Source organism: Anabrus simplex, chromosome 6, assembly GCF_040414725.1.
Source record: "Anabrus simplex isolate iqAnaSimp1 chromosome 6, ASM4041472v1, whole genome shotgun sequence".
Lineage (NCBI taxonomy): Eukaryota > Metazoa > Arthropoda > Insecta > Orthoptera > Tettigoniidae > Anabrus > Anabrus simplex.
The window spans coordinates 270,863,296-270,882,897 of NC_090270.1; the positions used below are offsets into that span (position 1 = coordinate 270,863,296).

Consider the following 19,602-nt stretch of genomic DNA (forward strand, 5'->3'; position numbering starts at 1 on the left):
CGGGACCTCAGTGTCTCCATAAAATCGTAAAAGTTGTGAGTGAAACGTAAAGCTAATCACGTTATTATTAGATTTACGTGGCTTCTGATGTCGTAATCATAGCCATGCGACTTCAAGTTTTACGTCGAAATCGAACCACAGGGACATAAATGGACATTTCCGAAATCCCATATGCATCGGCTAGCATTCAGAATGCGGTCGTTTTCGTGAGAAGCCAGTAGCAATATAACTCGGGTTTCACACTACCTTTATGAGAATGTATATTTCAATGTGTGCACATTATACATTTAATGTGAATTACCTTGTATACAGAGTGTAACAATAAATTATGGACGAACTTTCAGGACACATTCCTCACACGTAGACGAAAATATTATATACGTACATAGGTCCGGAAACTCTCCCGTGGCCTCCACGTTCTCCGGATCTGAACCCAGCAAAATTTTATTTGTAGTGACATTTGAAAGCTGTTGTGTATCAATCCCTGGTACAAGTCTTCTTTACAAGTTGCTTTACGTCGCACCGACACCGACGATGGGACAGGAAAGGGATAGAAGTGTGAAGGAAGCAGCCGCGGCCTTAATTAAGCTTCAGTCCCCACATTTGCCTGGTGTGAAAGTAGGAAACCACGGGAAACCATCTTCAGAGCTGTGGACAGTGGGGACAAGAGTCTTCGTGCTCATATTATGGAAGACTGCGAAACCTTACACAATATTCCAGAGCATTCGGAATTCAATGTGACGGTGGGTTGATGCATGTATCAATGCTATCGGAGGGCATTTTGAACATTTCTTGTAAGAAAGGGTTTCGTGTGGTGTGCTGGTACATTCTATTCTTTCGCATGATTAATGCACTTTGTAGAGTTGTAAAAAATGAGTTCTAACATGGAAATAAATCGTTTACAGACCCATGTCCATATAACATATTTTCTTCTTCTACGTATTAGGAGTGTGTCCTGAAAGTTTGGCCATGCCTTATTATTACGCCCTGTAGTGTAGGGGTAGCGTGCCTGTCTCTTAATGCAGGCCTCAAATTCGATTCTCTGCCAGCCATTATGGACTTCAGACAGACTTGTGAGGCCAACCGAGGAGCTCTCTCATATGAGAGGCAATGCACTCGGTTAAAAAAACAAGCAACACTGTTGAGATGTGGACTCCTTTATCTGAAGTAGGGCAGCATTCGTCCTGGCACGCCAGGACTCTACTGGGCTGTTTCATGCTACGACTCTGTTTAGTAAATTGCATGTTTAAGTGACAGGGGGCGTTATTACTTCAATGGCTTTGCTGCCGGCTTCCCATCTAGAAGGCTGAGGTTCGGATCCCGGTCGATTTTGGTTTGAGATTTTCATCTCAACAATCCATCTGGCGTCATGAAGGAGACCCAGCCTTAAAAACATGGCGAAAACCAAACTGACACTCCAGGGACCCCAGAGATAACTAGGGTAATGTGTAGGAAGTTAATTACACGTTTGAATTATGGCTGAATATTTGTTGGCAAAGCAAAGTGTAGAATATCGCCCTATAATAATAATAATAATAATAATAATAATAATAATAATAATAATAATAATAATAATAATAATAATAATAATAATAATAATAATAATAATATAATATTGTGGCTGGTGCACCCCTTGTAAGGAAGACCCTCCGATGAGGGTGGGCGGGTCTGCAGTGTAGAGGAAACTCAGTGTCTGTGTTGTGAAACATAGTGTAGTGTGTGGCGCGTTAGTACACGAATGCTAGGGGTAAAAAACCCATCCCTGAGCCAAGGGAACTAACCGATCCGTCGATCTAGTGGTCCATGTCAGAATTTAAATATCAATATCTCTTAAGGTAACTAATATGGTCATCATCCACGCAGCCACGGAGCCACAACTACAATGGAGGTGAGTTGCACGCCCCATTTTTACCAACACGGCACCCATTCTGCCGATCATTAATTTTTGGTAGTACTGGGAGTCGAACCCGGGCCTCCGAGGACGGGAGCTAATAACACTAACCGTTGCACTGTGGAGGTGGACAGGTCAGCCTCACACGATTTGAGTAACACGATGATTCCCTTTTCCAAGAAAACTACGAATTTTGATCGCTAATTGACCTAAATAAATCTCCTTTACGAAGTCTAAAATACGATACCTGTCGTTCAGTCAGAATGGGCTGTCTACCATTGTTCTTAAGCAGAAATGGGCATTTTCAGAATAAGACAACAAATGACAATAAGGAAGCACGAAAATTACATTAAGATGTATAATATCAGACTGAAAATGTCGTTTAAGAGTATGGAATTGTTTGACCCTCCAATGTCTACATCAAAACTGTTGAGGAGGAAGGTCCCTGGGAGCCGTGTGGTTCTAGTAAAGACATGAAAGAAGAAGGCCACACGTGTTAATAGCAGAAGACCGACATGCAGGTGTTATGTTCAACACATGTAACGACGTACCCAAGTCTTCGTAGCCATAATCTGATGTGGGCAGGGCGCCGTCATATTCTGCCTCCTCGTCGTAGTCGTCGAGCGCTCCGCTCTCTATCGGGGCAGAACGGAACTACTCTCAGTGCCATGCATCACTACTTTACACACCAGTCAAGTAATACAAATATCACAAAGTAAAAATCATTACCCCAGTTGACAGTGGGGTATATGTAACAGGAGGGATATACTTGTATTATGTTTCAAAGGTTGACAGAACGAGCAGAATTCAGGACACACAAATATTCTTGAAGATATTTCTAAGGAAAGCAGTATATGTATATATAATTATATTGCAATTCTTACTCTGTAGTGTCTAAATAAAAGGAATAATGCCTTGGAAGAGTTATGTAAAATCTGTTTGTCACATGATAGAATTACTAGGCATAACTGAAGAAAAGACTACAATTTCACAATCATACATATAGGATATGCAGAAAAATCAATAAAATCAGTCAACTTTGCACTACACATCATTGTAATAGTGTCCTTAAGAATAATCCTCTACACAACACTGATTGTTTCCAAAGTTCATCATCACTAGCTGAGGAGCAGTGTGAATCCTAAAGTGCATAACAGATCCGGCGATCTAGTGGGCCACGGCAGAATTAAAATACTGATATCCCTTAAGATATATGTGGTCAGCGTCCAAATGCTGAACTATAGACAGAAGAGGGGAGATAGTTAAGGCATTTATTACCATGTAAAATCCAACTAGAACCACTGTTTCTATCTAGAAATAATGGAAAATTTATAATTTCTTCAGTACCGCATAATCATTATATCCTTGGAGAGTCAGAAGTTCATGGTATTATTTCTATGATCCTCATTGTACTGTCGTGAGTAAAACTTAAGGACGAAATGTAAATAAACACATGTGGTTGTTGACAACTGTCACAAGCAATGTAAGTGTCAGCGGAAGGACCAACAGCACATAAACTTGACCTGTAATGTTTATAGCCTCAGAATTCGAATACAGCGCAAATGCCCACCTGAACGTTGATGGGTTTTATGTATTCTAGGTACACTTACTTGTTAATATAAGGGAAGATCTTCAATGGGGTAATCATATTACCGGGATTGTAGATAAACATTACAGATCTCTTCACATGCTTATGGGGGTATTTATGGGTTGTGGGAAGGATGTAAAGGAGGGAGGGTATTAGTCTCAGGTAAGACCACAATTAGAATATGGTTCCAGTGTATGGAACCATTACAAGAACTACTTCATACAAGAAATGGACAGGATCCAAAAGAAAGCAACACGATTTTTTTCTGGGTGATTTCCGACAAATATGCACGCAGATTGTTTGGAAGTTTGTTAAAAATTAAAAATCTTGAAGATCTCCGTCATTATTATTATTATTATTATTATTATTATTATTATTATTATTACCTTCGCTCGCAAGTCCAAGTATTACAATGCACTTTATCTTCTGGTATGTGTTCGAACAAATTTGTTATTTTCATTGACCTGCTGACTCGTATCCTTGGCCTTGACAATATGAAAGTGACTGAGGAATGAGCGATGCTAGTAAGGCTATTCCTTATGCATCCAGTCCCTGTGATAATTGTTGTGAAAATGTCGCTCATAGGGTCGGTTGGTGCGGGATTTCAATGGGTTTAGCAGACTGATATGTATAGCAATTTCTGGCCTGCTGAGGAAAGCAACGGGAAAATACCTCACTCCTCTTTCTCCTAAAATGCCTCTCCAGTAATGCCTAGGCCGGTAATGACGGCTGATTATGAAGCTGTTGAGGATCAGGCCAGCCTTGGGGATGAATACCCAACATACGTATTATTGAACGTATGTCTGCCGGTCCCGTTTCCTGATACCGAGTGGGGGATGAGGTGAGATCAATTTACATGGCATGGTTTTACGGCTGGATGTCCTTCCTGTCGCCAACCTCAGTTGAGGAGCTAATGAAGTTGAAATGATTGATGGTGGATGTAATTGGGTAAGGAGGTGGAAGGAATTCCTGTACAATTTTAATTTTAATTTGACTAGCTGATGAAGGGAATGTATTAAGATTCTCGAAACATGTACTAGACTTATGTAAATAAATATAAATAATTAATATTTAGTATTGACTAGGCGGAGCATCCACCTACATATTTGTTATGCCTTCCTCTTTTCACCTCCCCTATCGTGCCACCTGCTTCGCGCTCTCACGGTTCAGGCGGCCTTGAAGTACTGGCGAGCGCATTGATCAAACAGAATGCTACATTTTTCTTTAATAATTTAAAGATATACGGAAAGAAATGTTTGTACTTTTAAAGATACTCTGCAAATCTACAGGCCAAGAGCTTTCGTCAGAATGCTTCACGATGTCAATCGGTTCAGCCGTTCTCTCGAATTCGTACACAAAAATTAGCCTAGTGTTTTAAATACAGTATATAGACAATTTATTTTTTAATAATTATATCGCATGGCTTTTACTGCTGGGAGTATCCGACATGTTTGACTCGCCTGGTTCAGGACAACCTGCTCGTCTCGATGAAGGATAATACTGATCATGAGGTACGGAGAGGGTGAAATCCGGCGTCGGGACAAAACCTACTCTTGTCGAATAACACCAAGGGGTCTGCTTGAGGCTTAACATCTCCATCAGACGGATGAATCATCAACAGCGTCATGGCTAAATGGTTAGCGTTCTAGCCTTTGGTCACAAGGGCCTGAGCTAGATTCCCGGCTGGGTCGGGGATTTTAACCTTCATTGGTTAATTCCAATGGCTTAGGGACTGGGCATGTGTGCCATACTCATCACTAGAATTCATCATAGGGCTCCAGGTTGCCTGTACGGTACCAACTCGAAAGACCTGCACCAGCCCTCTTTTGGAGGCCACACGCCATTATTATTAAAAGCGCCATTTCCCCTTACTCCATATGAACACTGCTGGGAGGTTTGGAACTCAATACAGGTGTTTGGCAGGCATTCTAGCGATTAGAAATTGTATACCAGCACCTCTCCTACCATACCGGCAACATTCTAATGGTAAACATTATTTTTCATTAACAGGTCCTGAACCGGCTAACTACGGCTAACCACGGTGTAAGACGACATAGACTTCTTGGCTTAACGATCATGACCACCAGAAAGGGCTATACTACTACTACTACTACTACTACTACTACTACTTCTACTACTAATAATAACCCAAACCCCATGGCACTACAGCCCTTGAAGGCCCTTGGCCTACCAAGCGACCGCTGCTCAGCCCGTAGGCCTGCAGATTACGAGGTGTCGTGTGGTCAGCACGACGAATTCTCTCGGCCGTTATTCTTGGTTTTCTAGACCGGGGCCGCTATCTCACCGTCAGATAACTCCTCAATTCTAATCACGTAGGCTGAGTGGACCTCGAACCAGCCCTCAGATCCAGGTAACAATCCCTGACCTGCCCGAGAATCGAACCCGGGGCCTCCGAGTAAGAGGCAGGCACGCTACCCCTACACCACGGGGCCGGCAATAATAATAATAATAATAATAATAATAATAATAATAATAATAATAATAATAATAATAATAATAATAATAATAATAACATTTTAATTCATATCGTTTAGGTAACTCTTCTATAAAATTCATAGGGAGCCCACTTAACCGGGTTCACAGGTGTTCCAAACATTAATCATGGTACCTATCGACTGGGAACACGAGAAGACACGCAAGGCACATCCTCAGATCTTATCGAGCAGTTAGCGTGTTTGTTGTGCAGCAGAAAACTAATTTTCTTATTAAAAGCATCTGGCAGTCAAGGCACGTCCCACAGTTTAACTAAGTACTTGCTTGACAAGCACCCAGCTCTCTGCCATAAATTGCGACCATCATCGAGTCTGCCGCAGTGTCAGTCAGTCAGGTATAGTGTCATCGCTCAAACTGACAGTGTACTAATGGTTCTCTTCTGGTTAACACCGTTTATTTTCTTGATAGGTTGTAAACCATGGCTTTCTGAGTCGATTTGATTACAATGAGAACATGAATGCCCAGTAATATTAACTCAATTTGTAACATAGGGTGAGTAAATAAGAATCTCCACCTGAAATATATCCAGATCCGTTGCGTATAATGGTATTCATATCGTTAATTCGCTTTGCTCGTTGGGAGTTCCGCTCCCGAAGCCCCAGTGAGTTTTCATTACAACTAATGTATTTCCAGCGTTCATTTGGACGTAATAATTAACAGATACCGCTGTTGGGTTTAGCCGCTGGTTCAGCCCCATTTGGTATTAAAGCATGGCTATCCAGTTTTGCCACGGGGGTGCCGGCAAACGTAGAAACCATATATATTTTAAAGTATACTGTATGCGTTTATGAAAATCCACAGCCTGTTTCCACTCATTCGACCGGGTCAGGAATGGAATGAATGAAGCCCCATCTAGCGGCGAGGAAAGGAATTGTGCCGGCTGCCGAAACCTGTTTCACGCCACTGGGGCAATGATTAATGATTGAAAGATGAAATGAAATGATATTGGAGAGTGTTGCCGGAATGAATAATGACAGGGAAGACCGAAGTACCCGGAGAAAAGCCTGCCCCGCTTCGGCTTTGTCCAGCACAAATCTCACATGAAGTGACCGGGATTTGAACTACGGAACCCAGCGGTGAGAGGCCGGCGCGCTGCCGCCTGAGCCACGGAGGCTCTGTACTGTATCCGTTTATAAACAGTTAAAATACTTTTTCCTTATAACAAAATTTAAGTCTTTAGGTCACATGGTTTTCAAATGTAAACTACCGGGTGAGTTGGCCGTGAGGTTAGGGATGCGCAGCTGTGAGCTTGCAACTGGGAGATAGTGGGTTCGAACTTTCTTAATTGACATTTTTGGGTAATTTCATAGAATTCGGATAACGTCTTTTTATTCTTACATTCTGTCGTAATCATTTTTTTCTCCATATCTGTCATTTTAATCGTTCTTTTCTTGTACCATTTCTTGTCTTTCTTCTGAAACTCCCTATCCCAGTATTCTCTCATTCCTATTCTGTCAAGCATCCTTTTAACTTTCGCTCACCGGTCTGTATTGAGATTGCTTCGTCTTTTTTGATACTGAGTAGTCTGCCTCTACATAAAACTGTGCTGTTGGCTGATGGACATTCAGGTCGTCGGGTGGTAAAATTTACTGCGCAAACATGAAATATATTACAGAAGCCGTCTGTATAATAGTGGCCTCTATGAACATAACCTCTGATGTCCTACATGTTCTGTACAACCAAGTGAATGCCTCACAAATGTCGCGCCTTAATCTCTGTTTATGTCACAGAATTTCGTAGGAGACTCAGCAGCGTTGAATTTATTACCGAGATTTCCATGTTTAACATATTTACATTCTCACTTTGACGCGGCGAATTCTTGGGCCATTACGTAGGAACAGAACGTGTTTGTACTGCTTGATGGGACATTCTAATTCGCAGCGAGCTTGTCATGGGCACGTAACATGTTTCTATCTGATGTTGATATTAAAAACTCTTGCTTAAAATCCTCCTTTACCGCAAACTGCTCAGACATTTGATTTTATACTGCTACTACTACTAAACGCTTTCATTCCTCCCCTGAAGGGGGAGGCGGGCCTCCTAGACGGTGGCGCCGTCTCTCAGGCCGGGAGATTTGTTACGGTGAAGGAGATGCGCGGAGAAGGTGAGGGGGTAGGCGGCCGTGGCCTATACTACGAACTGTCCCGGCATTCGCCTTAGTGCAGGAGAATGGAAAACCACGGAAAACCATTCTCAGGACAGCCGACGGGTGGAGCCATGTGTGAAGTCCAGCACTGTGTCCCAGGCCCGTCTCCCGAATGCAGAGGCGTGGAGCCACGGTAGAGCCGTGGCCAACTTTCCTCTGCTCGGTTGGCCGGTCAGAGTACAGAGCTGTTGGACCACGGGCAAGCCGTGGCCTCTTAAGGGACGAAACCCAAGGGCCGAAACCCACTCTGCATCCACCGACGTTGATTTTATCATCTAGTTATCTAGTTACATGGCGGTCGTGTAGAGGTGTGTACGAGTGGAGCTCCGTAAATTGGACGAAGTAAGGCGACACCAACGAGGATACTACTATAAATGTAGTAAATTTATGTAAATTAGGGAAAGTGTGGCCAGTGTAAAGTGTAATTTCTGGAAAGTAACGTGGGTAACGGCTCTACGGACATTTATAAAGAACTACACGGAGACCTAACTTCTAACATGGCTCCATGCAAGATCTGTGAAGATTCGATCACAGGAGGTCACAAGGTGACTTGTGGTAAGTGTGGAACTGTGTACCATAGCAAGTGTGTAAAAAAAATAAAAGTGAGAGTGATGCAATTGTGAGAAATAAACGTATAACATGGAGTTGTGAGGAGTGTAACAAAGTAGAAACGAAAGCAGGAGAGGGTGTTAAACCTTCTAATGTTACAATGGAGGACATCTACAAAGAACTAAGAAGTGAACAAAACGACGAGCTCTATTTCTAGCTCGTTGGAGCAAAAAGACCTAGGATACTCCTTGGAGGCTATCACTGCAAACTAGACTACACATAAAGTGCGGTGAATGATGAGAGGAGATCGCTGGTGGACCTGCTACAGGTAACTGACATTCTCAAATCGGAAAACAACAAATTGAAACAGGAAGTGGATGACTTAAAGGGACGAGTGGAGGACATCGAGCAGTACTCCAGAATGAACTCCGCAGAAATCCACGGAGTTCCAGAAACACAAGGTGAAAGCACGGAGGAGGTGGTCGGTAAAGTTATTGCTGCCACGGGTGAATATCGATTTATCAATGATCGATATATATCACAGACTTCCCTAAGAACATCTGCCAGACCGGGCACTCCAACACCACCCCGTGGCGGAGAGTGGATATGGAAAAACTGATGGATGCCAGAGCTAAACGAGGGAAGACAATAACAATCCTCGACCTTGGGTGGACAACAAGCCAGCCGGTATTCATCAATGAAGGCCTTTCCCCTTCCAGGAAGAAGCTCTTTGCACAGGTAAGAGCAAAGAGGAAAGCGGCCAATTATCAGTTCTGCTGGGTGTGGAGTGGTAAGATATTTGTTAGGAGGAAGCCAGGCGATCCGGCTTTACAGATTAAATGTTCAGAAGACATTGAAAAGGTAAAGTAAAATGCAGGGGCAGCTGCGTGGTATTGTTGCAGGGTTACACAACTCCCAATAATTTTGCACTTCATTTGTCGTCATTTCTTCTAACGTTTTAGTTTAATAAACATAACATGTATTCGAAAACCATCTTCGGTTGTTCGCTGTATTAGTGTTTCGTAATGGACCAACAAACACTGCTGGCTTCGAATCAAACTCAGGGGGTTTGCTTTCCTACGGCAACTCCCTAGCGGACAGCGCGGCGCAATGTACCTCAGCAGGGTTGTGTCCCATTTGCGGTCAGTCCCATTTGCGGTCACAGCAAAATTTGTCCCATTTGCGGTCACTTCCAGTTCGGAAGAAAAAAAGGAATGCATAGAAAGACCAGTTCGTGTCCCATTTGCGATCACTTTAAAGTTATCAGCAGCCTGTTGGGGTTTTCCAACGTCCATGCAGAAGGGAGACTGCTAATTAGGCTAGACTCAGGGATTCTCCCAACCCCTCCCCGTAGTTCTATTCGCACGAATATAATGTGATTGATTTTACGTCTTCTAACTACTTATTAATATTGAAAACATTTCCTAGCGGACAAAGTACTACGAAAAACGTAAAATGCAGCAATTTACTCAATTTTGCCGAAAGTTAAAGAGCTAAAAGGCCCAAAAAGGTTTCAAATCGTGAGTCTTGGATAGCTCTATCAAAATAAAAATAAAATAAAAATCTGAAAATCACTTCCACCTGGCAAGTTCGCCGTGCGGTTAGGGGCACGCAGCTGTGAGCTTGTATCCGGGAGATAGAGGGTTCGAACCTCACTGTCGGCAGCCCTGAAGATGATTTTCCGTGGTTTCCCATTTCCACACCAGGCAAATGCTGAGGTTGTACCTTAATTAATCCACGGCCGCTTCCTTCCCATTCCCAGGCCCTTCCTATCCCATCGTAGCATTAAGTCCTATCTGTGTCGGTGCGACGTAAAGCAGCTTGCAAAAAAAAAAAAAAGAAAGAAAGAAAGAAAAAGTGTCCCTTATTGTATAATGGGGAGAAGGAAGTGTAATTTTACTGCTAAGTTGGAGATGAGCTACAATTGCTTCAAAAAGGGGTGTCGTCCTGATTGCGAACGGAATTGGGGTCAGTATACGCAGTCCTAAATTACTAATTCATCTCCTTCGTGTACAATCTATCATGCGTTATTTAATGTATAATGGGAAAGTGCCAAATGCATTAAGGGAGGGGGGGCGGCATTCACCATAAAAAATATTGCAAAGCAAATCTATCACCGTTCAGACCAAGAAGGACTTGGAGTAGTGGAAGATAAAGGCTTCTACTATTCGTAAAATCGGGAGTAAATTGTTAACTCTATACTCGGCAGCCGTTGTCCCCCAAGAATCTACTTCGTACTCACTTTTAGTGTGAGCTGAGTAAATCCCAGCAAAGTGTGCCTCTCCAGAAGTGAACATCTCGCCTCTACATTTTTCGACTTCCTGACGGGGAATCGAACCATGTCCTTTTGCGTGAAAGGAGCACGCCTTTACCGCCTCAGTTAAGCAGCCCCTGTTGATGCAAAATATTCACAACTGTATGCGTTGGAACAATAATACACTGTTGAACAGGTCTTGTGAATATTATGTAAATACAGTATATGTCTATGGAAATACGGTAACTGTATATAAGCACACTATGTAGAATATAATTGCATATTTTAATATTGTAATTTTAAGTGGGGATGGAGGACATTCGTGTATGTGGGGCTATGACCTTTCGCCATTCACCGTCCCTCAATTGTACCTACAATTTGAGGAAAATAAATAAATAAATAAATAAATAAATAAATAAATAAATAAATAAATAAATAAATAAATAAATAAATAAATAAATAAATAAATAAATAATAATAATAACAATAACAATAACAATAATAATAAGAATAATAATAACAGTAGTAGTACGGTCTCAACTATCATGAGCAGACATTCTGATTTGATGCTAATTAGGTTGCTTGAGTGTAATCCTGACGTTACATGTTACTCTGCCAGAAGGTAAAGAAACCTCTCAAGGGCGATCTATGGCTGATTTTTTTAAATTATGTCGGATAAACACTACATGGTCCGCCTCTGTGGTGTAGTGGTTAGTGTGATAAGTTGCCACCCCTGGAGGCCCGGGTTCGATTCCCGGCTCTGCCATTAAATTTGAAAAGTGGTACGAGGACTGGAACGGGTCCACTCAGCCTCGGGAGGTCAACTGAGTAGAGGTGGGTTCGATTCCCACCTCAGCCATCCTAGAAGTGGTTTTCCGTGGTTTCCCACTTCTCCTCCAGGCAAATGCCGCGATGGTACCTAACTTAAGGCCACGGCCGCCTCCTTCCCTCTTCCTTGCCTATCCCTTGCAATCTTCCCCCCCCCACAAGCCTCTGTTCAGCATAGGAGGTGAGGCCACCTAGGCGAGGTGCTGGTCATCCTCCGCAGTTGTATCCCCGACCCAAAGTCTCACTCTCCAGGACACTGCCCTTGAGACGGTGGAGGTGGGATCCCACGCTGAGTCCGAGGGAACAACAACCCTGGACTGTAAACGGATTAAGAAAGAAAGAAAGAAAGAAAGAAAGAAAGAAAGAAAGAAAGAAAGAAAGAAAGAAAGAAAGAAAGACTTATTTTACTTTTAGGATCTGCTTTACGTCGTACCGACACCGATAGGTCTTATGGCGACGATGGGATAGGGAAGGGCTAGGAGTGGGAAAGAAGCGGCCTTAATTAAGGTACAGCCCCAGCATTTGCCTGGTATGAAATTGGGAAATCACAGTAAACCATCTTCAGGGCTGCTGACACTGGGGTTCGAACCCACTATCTCCCGGATGTAAGCTCAAACCTGCGCGCCTCTAATCGCACGGCCAACTTGCTCTGTAACCCTAAATGTATCACCAAAGAATTTTTACATGGGATCCGAAGACAGACGCCGCCAATGGTCTACAAAAGGAGCGTATTTTAGCAAATACACCTATCTTCATAGCTGTGCGCGTGTTGAGGTGTCGAAGCGCCCGAGTAGCGTTTCGTCCGAATTCCATGAACAGGCAGCTTAAGGGTTCGGCTGTGGGCAGCCCTGAAGATGATTTTCCGTGGTTTCCCATTTTCACACGAGGCAAATGCTGGGGCTGTACCTTAATTAAGGCCACGACCGCTTCCTTCCAACTCCTAGGCCTTTCCTATCCCATCGTCACCGTAAGACCTAGTAGCAAAAAAAGATAATAATAATAATAATAATAATAATAATAATAATAATAATAATAATAATAATAGTCTATTAATAATACAACTCTCACTAATCCACCATAAACAAATGCCCCTCTACTTACAGTATGTTATACAATAAAAAGGATATTCTAAATCATAAGATTACCCTAAACTAAATTATTAAATATTTTCAATAAGAAAAATATTTTTATAAATATTGTTGGGTTATCTAAAACATCCCAATGTACCAGTTAATGTTACTACTACTAGAACAAAAATTTCATATGAGACTGTTTTGAAAATTGTATCTGTTTTATGTATCCCACGTCAACACTAATCTCTTGTTCGCAATCTGGACAGGGTATATTTAGTTGTTCGGAATCTGGACGGTTTTTGCCTTGTCCGCAATCAAGACACAACCCAAAAAGGGTCGCAATGTCGAGGAAGTAGAGTGTTACAGCAAAACATTTATTTTGAATTTGAAGAATTTAACGGTTTAATACGCCCTGCTTTTGTCCTGCATTTCAAAAATCATTTGATTACACCCATAACCATCTGCTAACCCTAAATAAAAGGTATAAATAAGCCTTATTTAGTCTCCCTGTCCCGATATTAACGCATCGTACTCAAGCTGTAAACATAATTTAATGAGTTTCGGTATCCGAATCCTAGCAGGCAGCTGTCGCCAGTTATTTAAAAGGCTGTCTGCCTGTACCAGTCCTTGAGTAGGGAATTCCATATCGCCACTGATAAGAGTGATCGCAAATGGGACAATGTCTCACCCGTCAAAACTAGTTTATTTTTGTATTCTACCTGAGTGACCGCAAATGAGACTGACCGCAAATGGGACGACACCCTCAGCAGGGACGAGTCTAATAAGCCTGCACACGTGCACAGCACCAGGTAGCATGCTAGCCAGTATCGGTCTCAGGGAGTTGCACGAGACTAGCAAGTCCCCTGTCGAGAAACAGTTCCAAATGTCCCCGTTAGATTGCGCCACTCCGCGGAGATTACTTCATTCCTACTTTCTCTCCTCTCATAAAGGTAATTCATTTCCATTTTTTTAATTTACAAATTTCAGATAGGTCCTGCGGCGACAATGGAATAGGAAAGGGCTAGGAGTTGGAAGGAAATGAGCGTGGCTTTAATTAAGGCACTGCCACAGCATTTGCCTGGTGTCAAAATGGGAAACTGCAGAAAACCATCTTCAGGGCTTACAACAGTGGTGTTCGAACCCACTACACCCTGAATACAAGCTCACAGCTACGCGACCCTAACCGCACGGCCAACTTGCTGGTTAATTTCTTTTCCACGCCATACTAGACCACCCACTGTATTACCAACATCTTGCTTCAACGAAAATCAGGACGTGGCAGGTTCGATCCTGGCTCAGTCTGGTGGTATTTGAAGGTGCTCAAATACGTCAGCCTCGTGCCAGAAAATTTACTGTCATGTAAAAGAACTCCGGCTCCTCGGTGTCTCCGAAAACCGTACGAAGTCGTTAATAGGACGTAAAGCCAATAATATTATTATTAAGAGTAAATGTAGTTACAGTGCATAATTAGCTTCTTATTTCCTGGATTGTAATTTCCAGATGTAAGGCTATTACCGTTTTAGTAGGAATGTAGTCCCTTACTTAACGATACTAGTTTCATGTTATTTCTGTAAGCTATAAGAATGTGACATTGAAAATGTTGGTGCAACACCCAGCTTCATATACCACCAGCCGCCACTGGTAAAATGCCAAAACAAAACACGAATAACATTTAGATAGGTATAGTAGTAAAGAGGAGATAGATATTTGGTATCAGAATGTGAGAGGATTTAGGACAAAGACTCAAGAACTATTTTAGCTGCCTCTGAAAATAATCATAAGATAATCTGCATAACCGAAAGTTGGCTCACTAAGTCCATATATGATAATAAAATCATCCCTAGTAATTACTGTGTGTTTAGAGCATAAAGTAACAGGTGCACGGAGGGGACGTGGGGTGGTTATAGCCATTGATAAAATGTTTAAAGCTCATCAGATTATTGTTTACTCTCGTGAATTCGAATTTGTGATGGTTAAAGTTCAGTTTAATGTCGGTCATATTTTATAGGAGTAGTGTATTGCCCACCAAATTCTAACCTTGATCAATACTATGATTTTTTTTGAAATAGTTGAATCAGCAATAAATCCAGGAAATAAAAGTCCTATTTGTATTGTAGGAGACTTAATTTGAGAGAAACAAATCAGGATGCTGGTACAAGTAAAGCAATGCAGTTTCAAAACTTCCTAAATATCATGAATCTAACGTCTAGAAATACTGTCACGAATACATTTGGATACTGTTTAGATTTAGTTCGTGCCTCTACAACAGAGCAAACTCACATTGAGCGAGAAGACCAGCCTTTGTTATCTGAAGCTTTTGTTATCCTGCACTGATTCTCTCTCAATATAAGTTAATCTAAGAAAATTGAGTACATTGGACTGTAGATCAACTTTTAGGAATCATAGTTATAATAGAGATAATTTTAAATTACTCTTCGAATTACTAGGCACTTGTGATTGGTCAGAACTGAATGATACTGAGGACGTTAACAATGCTTTAGACTGCTTCTATAATAAATTCTTTGAGATTCTTGATTACTGCGTTCCTCTGACCAAGTATAGTAAAACAACTTATCCAATATGGTATAATATAGAAATACAACAACTAATTTCAAATGAGGAGTATCATAGGAAAATAAGATATCGTAGTGAATATAGTATGACAGAGTTCAAAACAAAGAGAGCAATTCTCAAAAAGAATATAACAGCAGCGTATAAAGAATACATTCTTTTTCTTAATCTTTTTCTACCGCATTTCCCACACCTGTGAAGTCGCGGGTGCGAACTGTGTCGCACATGTGTATTTGGCCCTGTTTTATGACCGGATGCCCTTCCTGACGCCAACCCTATATGGAGGGATGTAGTCACTATTGCGTGTTTCTGCGGTGGTTGGTAGTGTAGTGTGTTGTGTTGTGTGAATATGAAGAGGAAAGTGTTGGGACAAACACAAAAGCCCAGTCCTCGAGCAAGAAGATTTAATCAGAGGCGATTAAAACCCCCGATCTGGCCTGGAATCGAACCCGGGACCCTCTGAACCGAAGACCTCAACGCTGACCCTTCAGCCAATGAGTTGGACCGCATAAAGAATACATTTAAGGTATAGAAAGTAGGGCTATTAATAGCAAAAGCTCTTGGCACTTTTTAAAGCAAAAGAGGACCAATAATCAAGAATGTCACAGATATGTACTGAATGATAACACCTTAACTTCTAAGACGTCCGGCTCCATGGCTAAATGGTTAGCGTGCTGGCCTTTGATCACAGGGGTTCCGAGTTCGATTCCCGGCAGGGTCGGGAATTTTAACCATCATTGGTTAATTTCCCTGACAAGGGGGCTGGGTGTATGTGTTGTCTTCATCATCATTTCATCCTCATCACGACGTGAAGGTCGCCTATGGGCGTCAAGTCAAAAGACCTGCACCTGGCGAGTCGAACCCGTCCTGGGATCTCCCGGCACTAAAAGCAATACGCCATTTCATTTCATTACTTGTAAGACAGAAATAGTCGATGGATTTTCCTCTTACTTCAAAAGTACATACACAAAAAATAACATCGAAAACAGTGAGCAGTATATTCTAGAGGAACTGCAATATAAGGAACTTGACATAACATTTCAGAGGTCTCTGTCGATGATGTTAAATGTGCCATAAAAAAGATTGCAGTCTGTAAGGAATGCTGGCCTATATAATATACCCCCATATGTAGTGAAAGGGTGCGGAGACGCTCTTGCATATCCAGTTTGTATAATTATTAACAAATTTCTGCAACAAAAAATATTTCCTGGTTTGTGGAGGATAGTAAGTGTGTGTCCTATTTACAAGATAGTAATATTGAAAAACATAATTATAGACCGATATCAATATTATCAGTCTTATGCAAAGTGTTTGAGGATATACTTTACTGCAATATCTGTCGATATGTTGAGAAAGTCATCATAGAGCAACAAAATGCCTTTATGCAAGGAAGATCAACAAGTTTAAATGTAGTAAACTTTAGAAATTATGTGTCATCTATTTCAGATCAAGTAGGAAAAGTGGATGTCATATACACGCACATGACAAAAGCATTCGATAGGACTGATCATCATAAACTTCTAAACAAACTTCACAGTTTTGGTTTTCGCTGAGACCTGGTCGAATTCTTTAACTTCTACTTCAGGAATAGATTTCAATTTGTTAGTTTCAAAGGGGTAGCTTCATTCAAGTACAGGGTAAGTTCAGACATAAACCAAGGTTCAAAATTAGGTCCACTGTTGTTCATTCTGTGTGTTAATGATATTGGTTCTGTGTTGAAGAATTCTACATTTCAGTTATATGCCGATGACATGAAAATTTACTGGTTGAATTAGGAAAACACAAGTACTTTTAATTCAATGTTAAGAAATGTGAATCAGTGATCTTCACTAGAAAAAGACAACCAAAAGTCCATTCTTATGAAATGAACAATATGAGCCTAAAATGAGTTGAAGAAAAGAAGGATTTAGAAGTAATATTTGATAGTAAACTTCAGTTCAATAAATAACGCCGTAAATAGGACCTATAGAAACTTAGAATTTCTAATGAGAAACACAAACAAATACAAAAATATCAAAGCCATTGTACAGGTATACAATTCACTAGTTAGAACAGTAATAGAATATGCATCTATAGTCTGGAATCCACCATGTAAAAAACGTATAAATGACGTAAACAATGTTAAAGAAAACTTTCTAGGATATCCGTATTTCTGTATCTCTAAAATTAGTGAAAAATATGTGGCATATAGTGACTTAATAACAATTTTTGGATAGATAAGTTGCATACTAGGAGAACATTAACGAGTGTAAAATACCTACACAGAATTATCAAAGGTAAAGCAGATAACCGAGAGTTACTTCACCTAATAAACCTGTATGCACCGTTTGAAAGTAATAGAAATAATTTAACTTTCTTTATTTAAAGGTCAAACACAAATCACCATATGCATTCACCATTAAACAGAATATGTCAGTCGTTTAATAAAATGCCAAACGTAGACATATTTCACGTGGAGAGTGTCTTCTTAATGTCAGCCAGAGGGGAACTCACACAGAGAGAAGACATAAATTAAATAGATTATCATACTTTTGTACCATGAATAGTTTAGTCCTTAGATTAATTTAGACCGAGCTCGATAGCTGCAGTCGCTTAAGTGCGGCCAGTATCCAGTAATCGGGAGATAGTGGGTTCGAGCCCCACTGTCGGCAGTCCTGAAGATGGTTTTCCGTGGTTTCCCATTTTCACTCCAGGCAAATGCCGGGGCTGTACCTTAATTAAGGCCACGGCCGCTTCCTTCCACTTCCTAGGCCTTTCCTCTCCCATCGTCGCCATAAGACCTATCTGTGTCGGTGCGACGTAAAACAAAATAGCAAAAAAAAAAAAAAACAGATTAATTTAGATTAACGATGTATATATAGGAGAAATTAAAATCATAAGTTGAAACACACACTTACCACTGTCCATAATTCATAAGTATAGTATTAGGTTTTAATTTTTATTGTACATTATTTTTAATATTAGAAATAAAGAATGGAAATATTCTGTAAGTGGGCAGAAATATATGTTGAAAAATAAATCAAATAAATAAATATAAACTGATGTTATCTAGCCTTCTACTAACCACACAATCTTAATGCACTCTTGAAACAGATCAACAGATTTTTAACTTCCAATTTTCTAATGGTAAACCTCACAAGACTACTGTGGTGAACTTTGATTTTAAAAAGGATTGCAATGCTGATATAAATATTCTGCTAAATGACACATACCTTCAAACAACCGATTTACTAAATTCTTTTTTGTTTTTTCCTATTTCCTTTACGTCGCACCGACACAAGTAGGTCTTATGACGACGATGAGACAGGAAAGGTCTAGGAATGGGAAGGAAGCGGACGTGGTCTTAATTAAGGTGGTTTGCCTGGTGTGAAAATGGGAAACCACGGAAAACCATTTTCAGGGCTGCCGACAGTGGGGTTCGAACCCGCTATCTCCCGGATGCGAGCTCACAGCTGCGCGCCCCTAACCGCACGGCCAACTTGCTCGGTGCTAAATTCTTAGGCGTTGTTATAGAATGATATAAGTCTTGGAAAAATCATGTCATTTATGTCTGTAAAAATTAACGTCTGGGATATTTTTATTACGTAGGTTATAAAAAGTGTAGAAGCTCATCTGATCTATGGGAGAGTTATGGGGGGTGGTATAGCAAATGGTTACTTTGAACGACTCTTATTCTACAAAATTACGTTCTGAGGATCCTCTTTCGCACACCGAATGGAAGCACGCGCAAACATTCCTTCATAACTCATAAGTCTTATGACACTTTCTTCCATATGAACACCCCCACAGCCTGTTTCCAGTCATTTGACCGGGTCAGAAATGGAATCAATGAAGCACCCATCTAGCGGCAAGGATATAAACTATGCCGGCTGCCGAAGCCTGTCGCACTCCTCTAGAGCAATGATTGATGATTGTCGGATGAAATGATATTGGGAAGTGTTGCGGGAATGAAAGATGACAGCGAAAACTGGAGAACCCGGAGAAAATCCTGTCCCGCCGCGGCATTGTACAGCACAGAACTCACATGGAGTGACCGAAATTTGAACCACGGAACCTAGCGGTGAGTGGCTGGTGCGCTGACTCCTGAGCCACGGAGGCTCACTTTTTTTCATATGTATCTATAAATCTATTATTTTCATGAAACACAATAAAGCATTCACTATAAATAGAGGCATAATTTTTTCGCAT

General features: G+C 41.1%; 1 protein-coding gene across 1 annotated transcript in view; it reads right to left on the minus strand.

Annotated features, from left to right (window-relative positions):
• Positions 1-19,602, minus strand: part of LOC136876443 (collagen alpha-1(IX) chain) — a 407,441-nt gene that overhangs the window by 205,886 nt on the left and 181,953 nt on the right. The window contains exon 3 of the mRNA XM_067150419.2: positions 2,443-2,526. Coding sequence (XP_067006520.2) covers positions 2,443-2,526 — 84 coding nt within the window. The remainder of the gene's footprint in view (positions 1-2,442; positions 2,527-19,602) is intronic.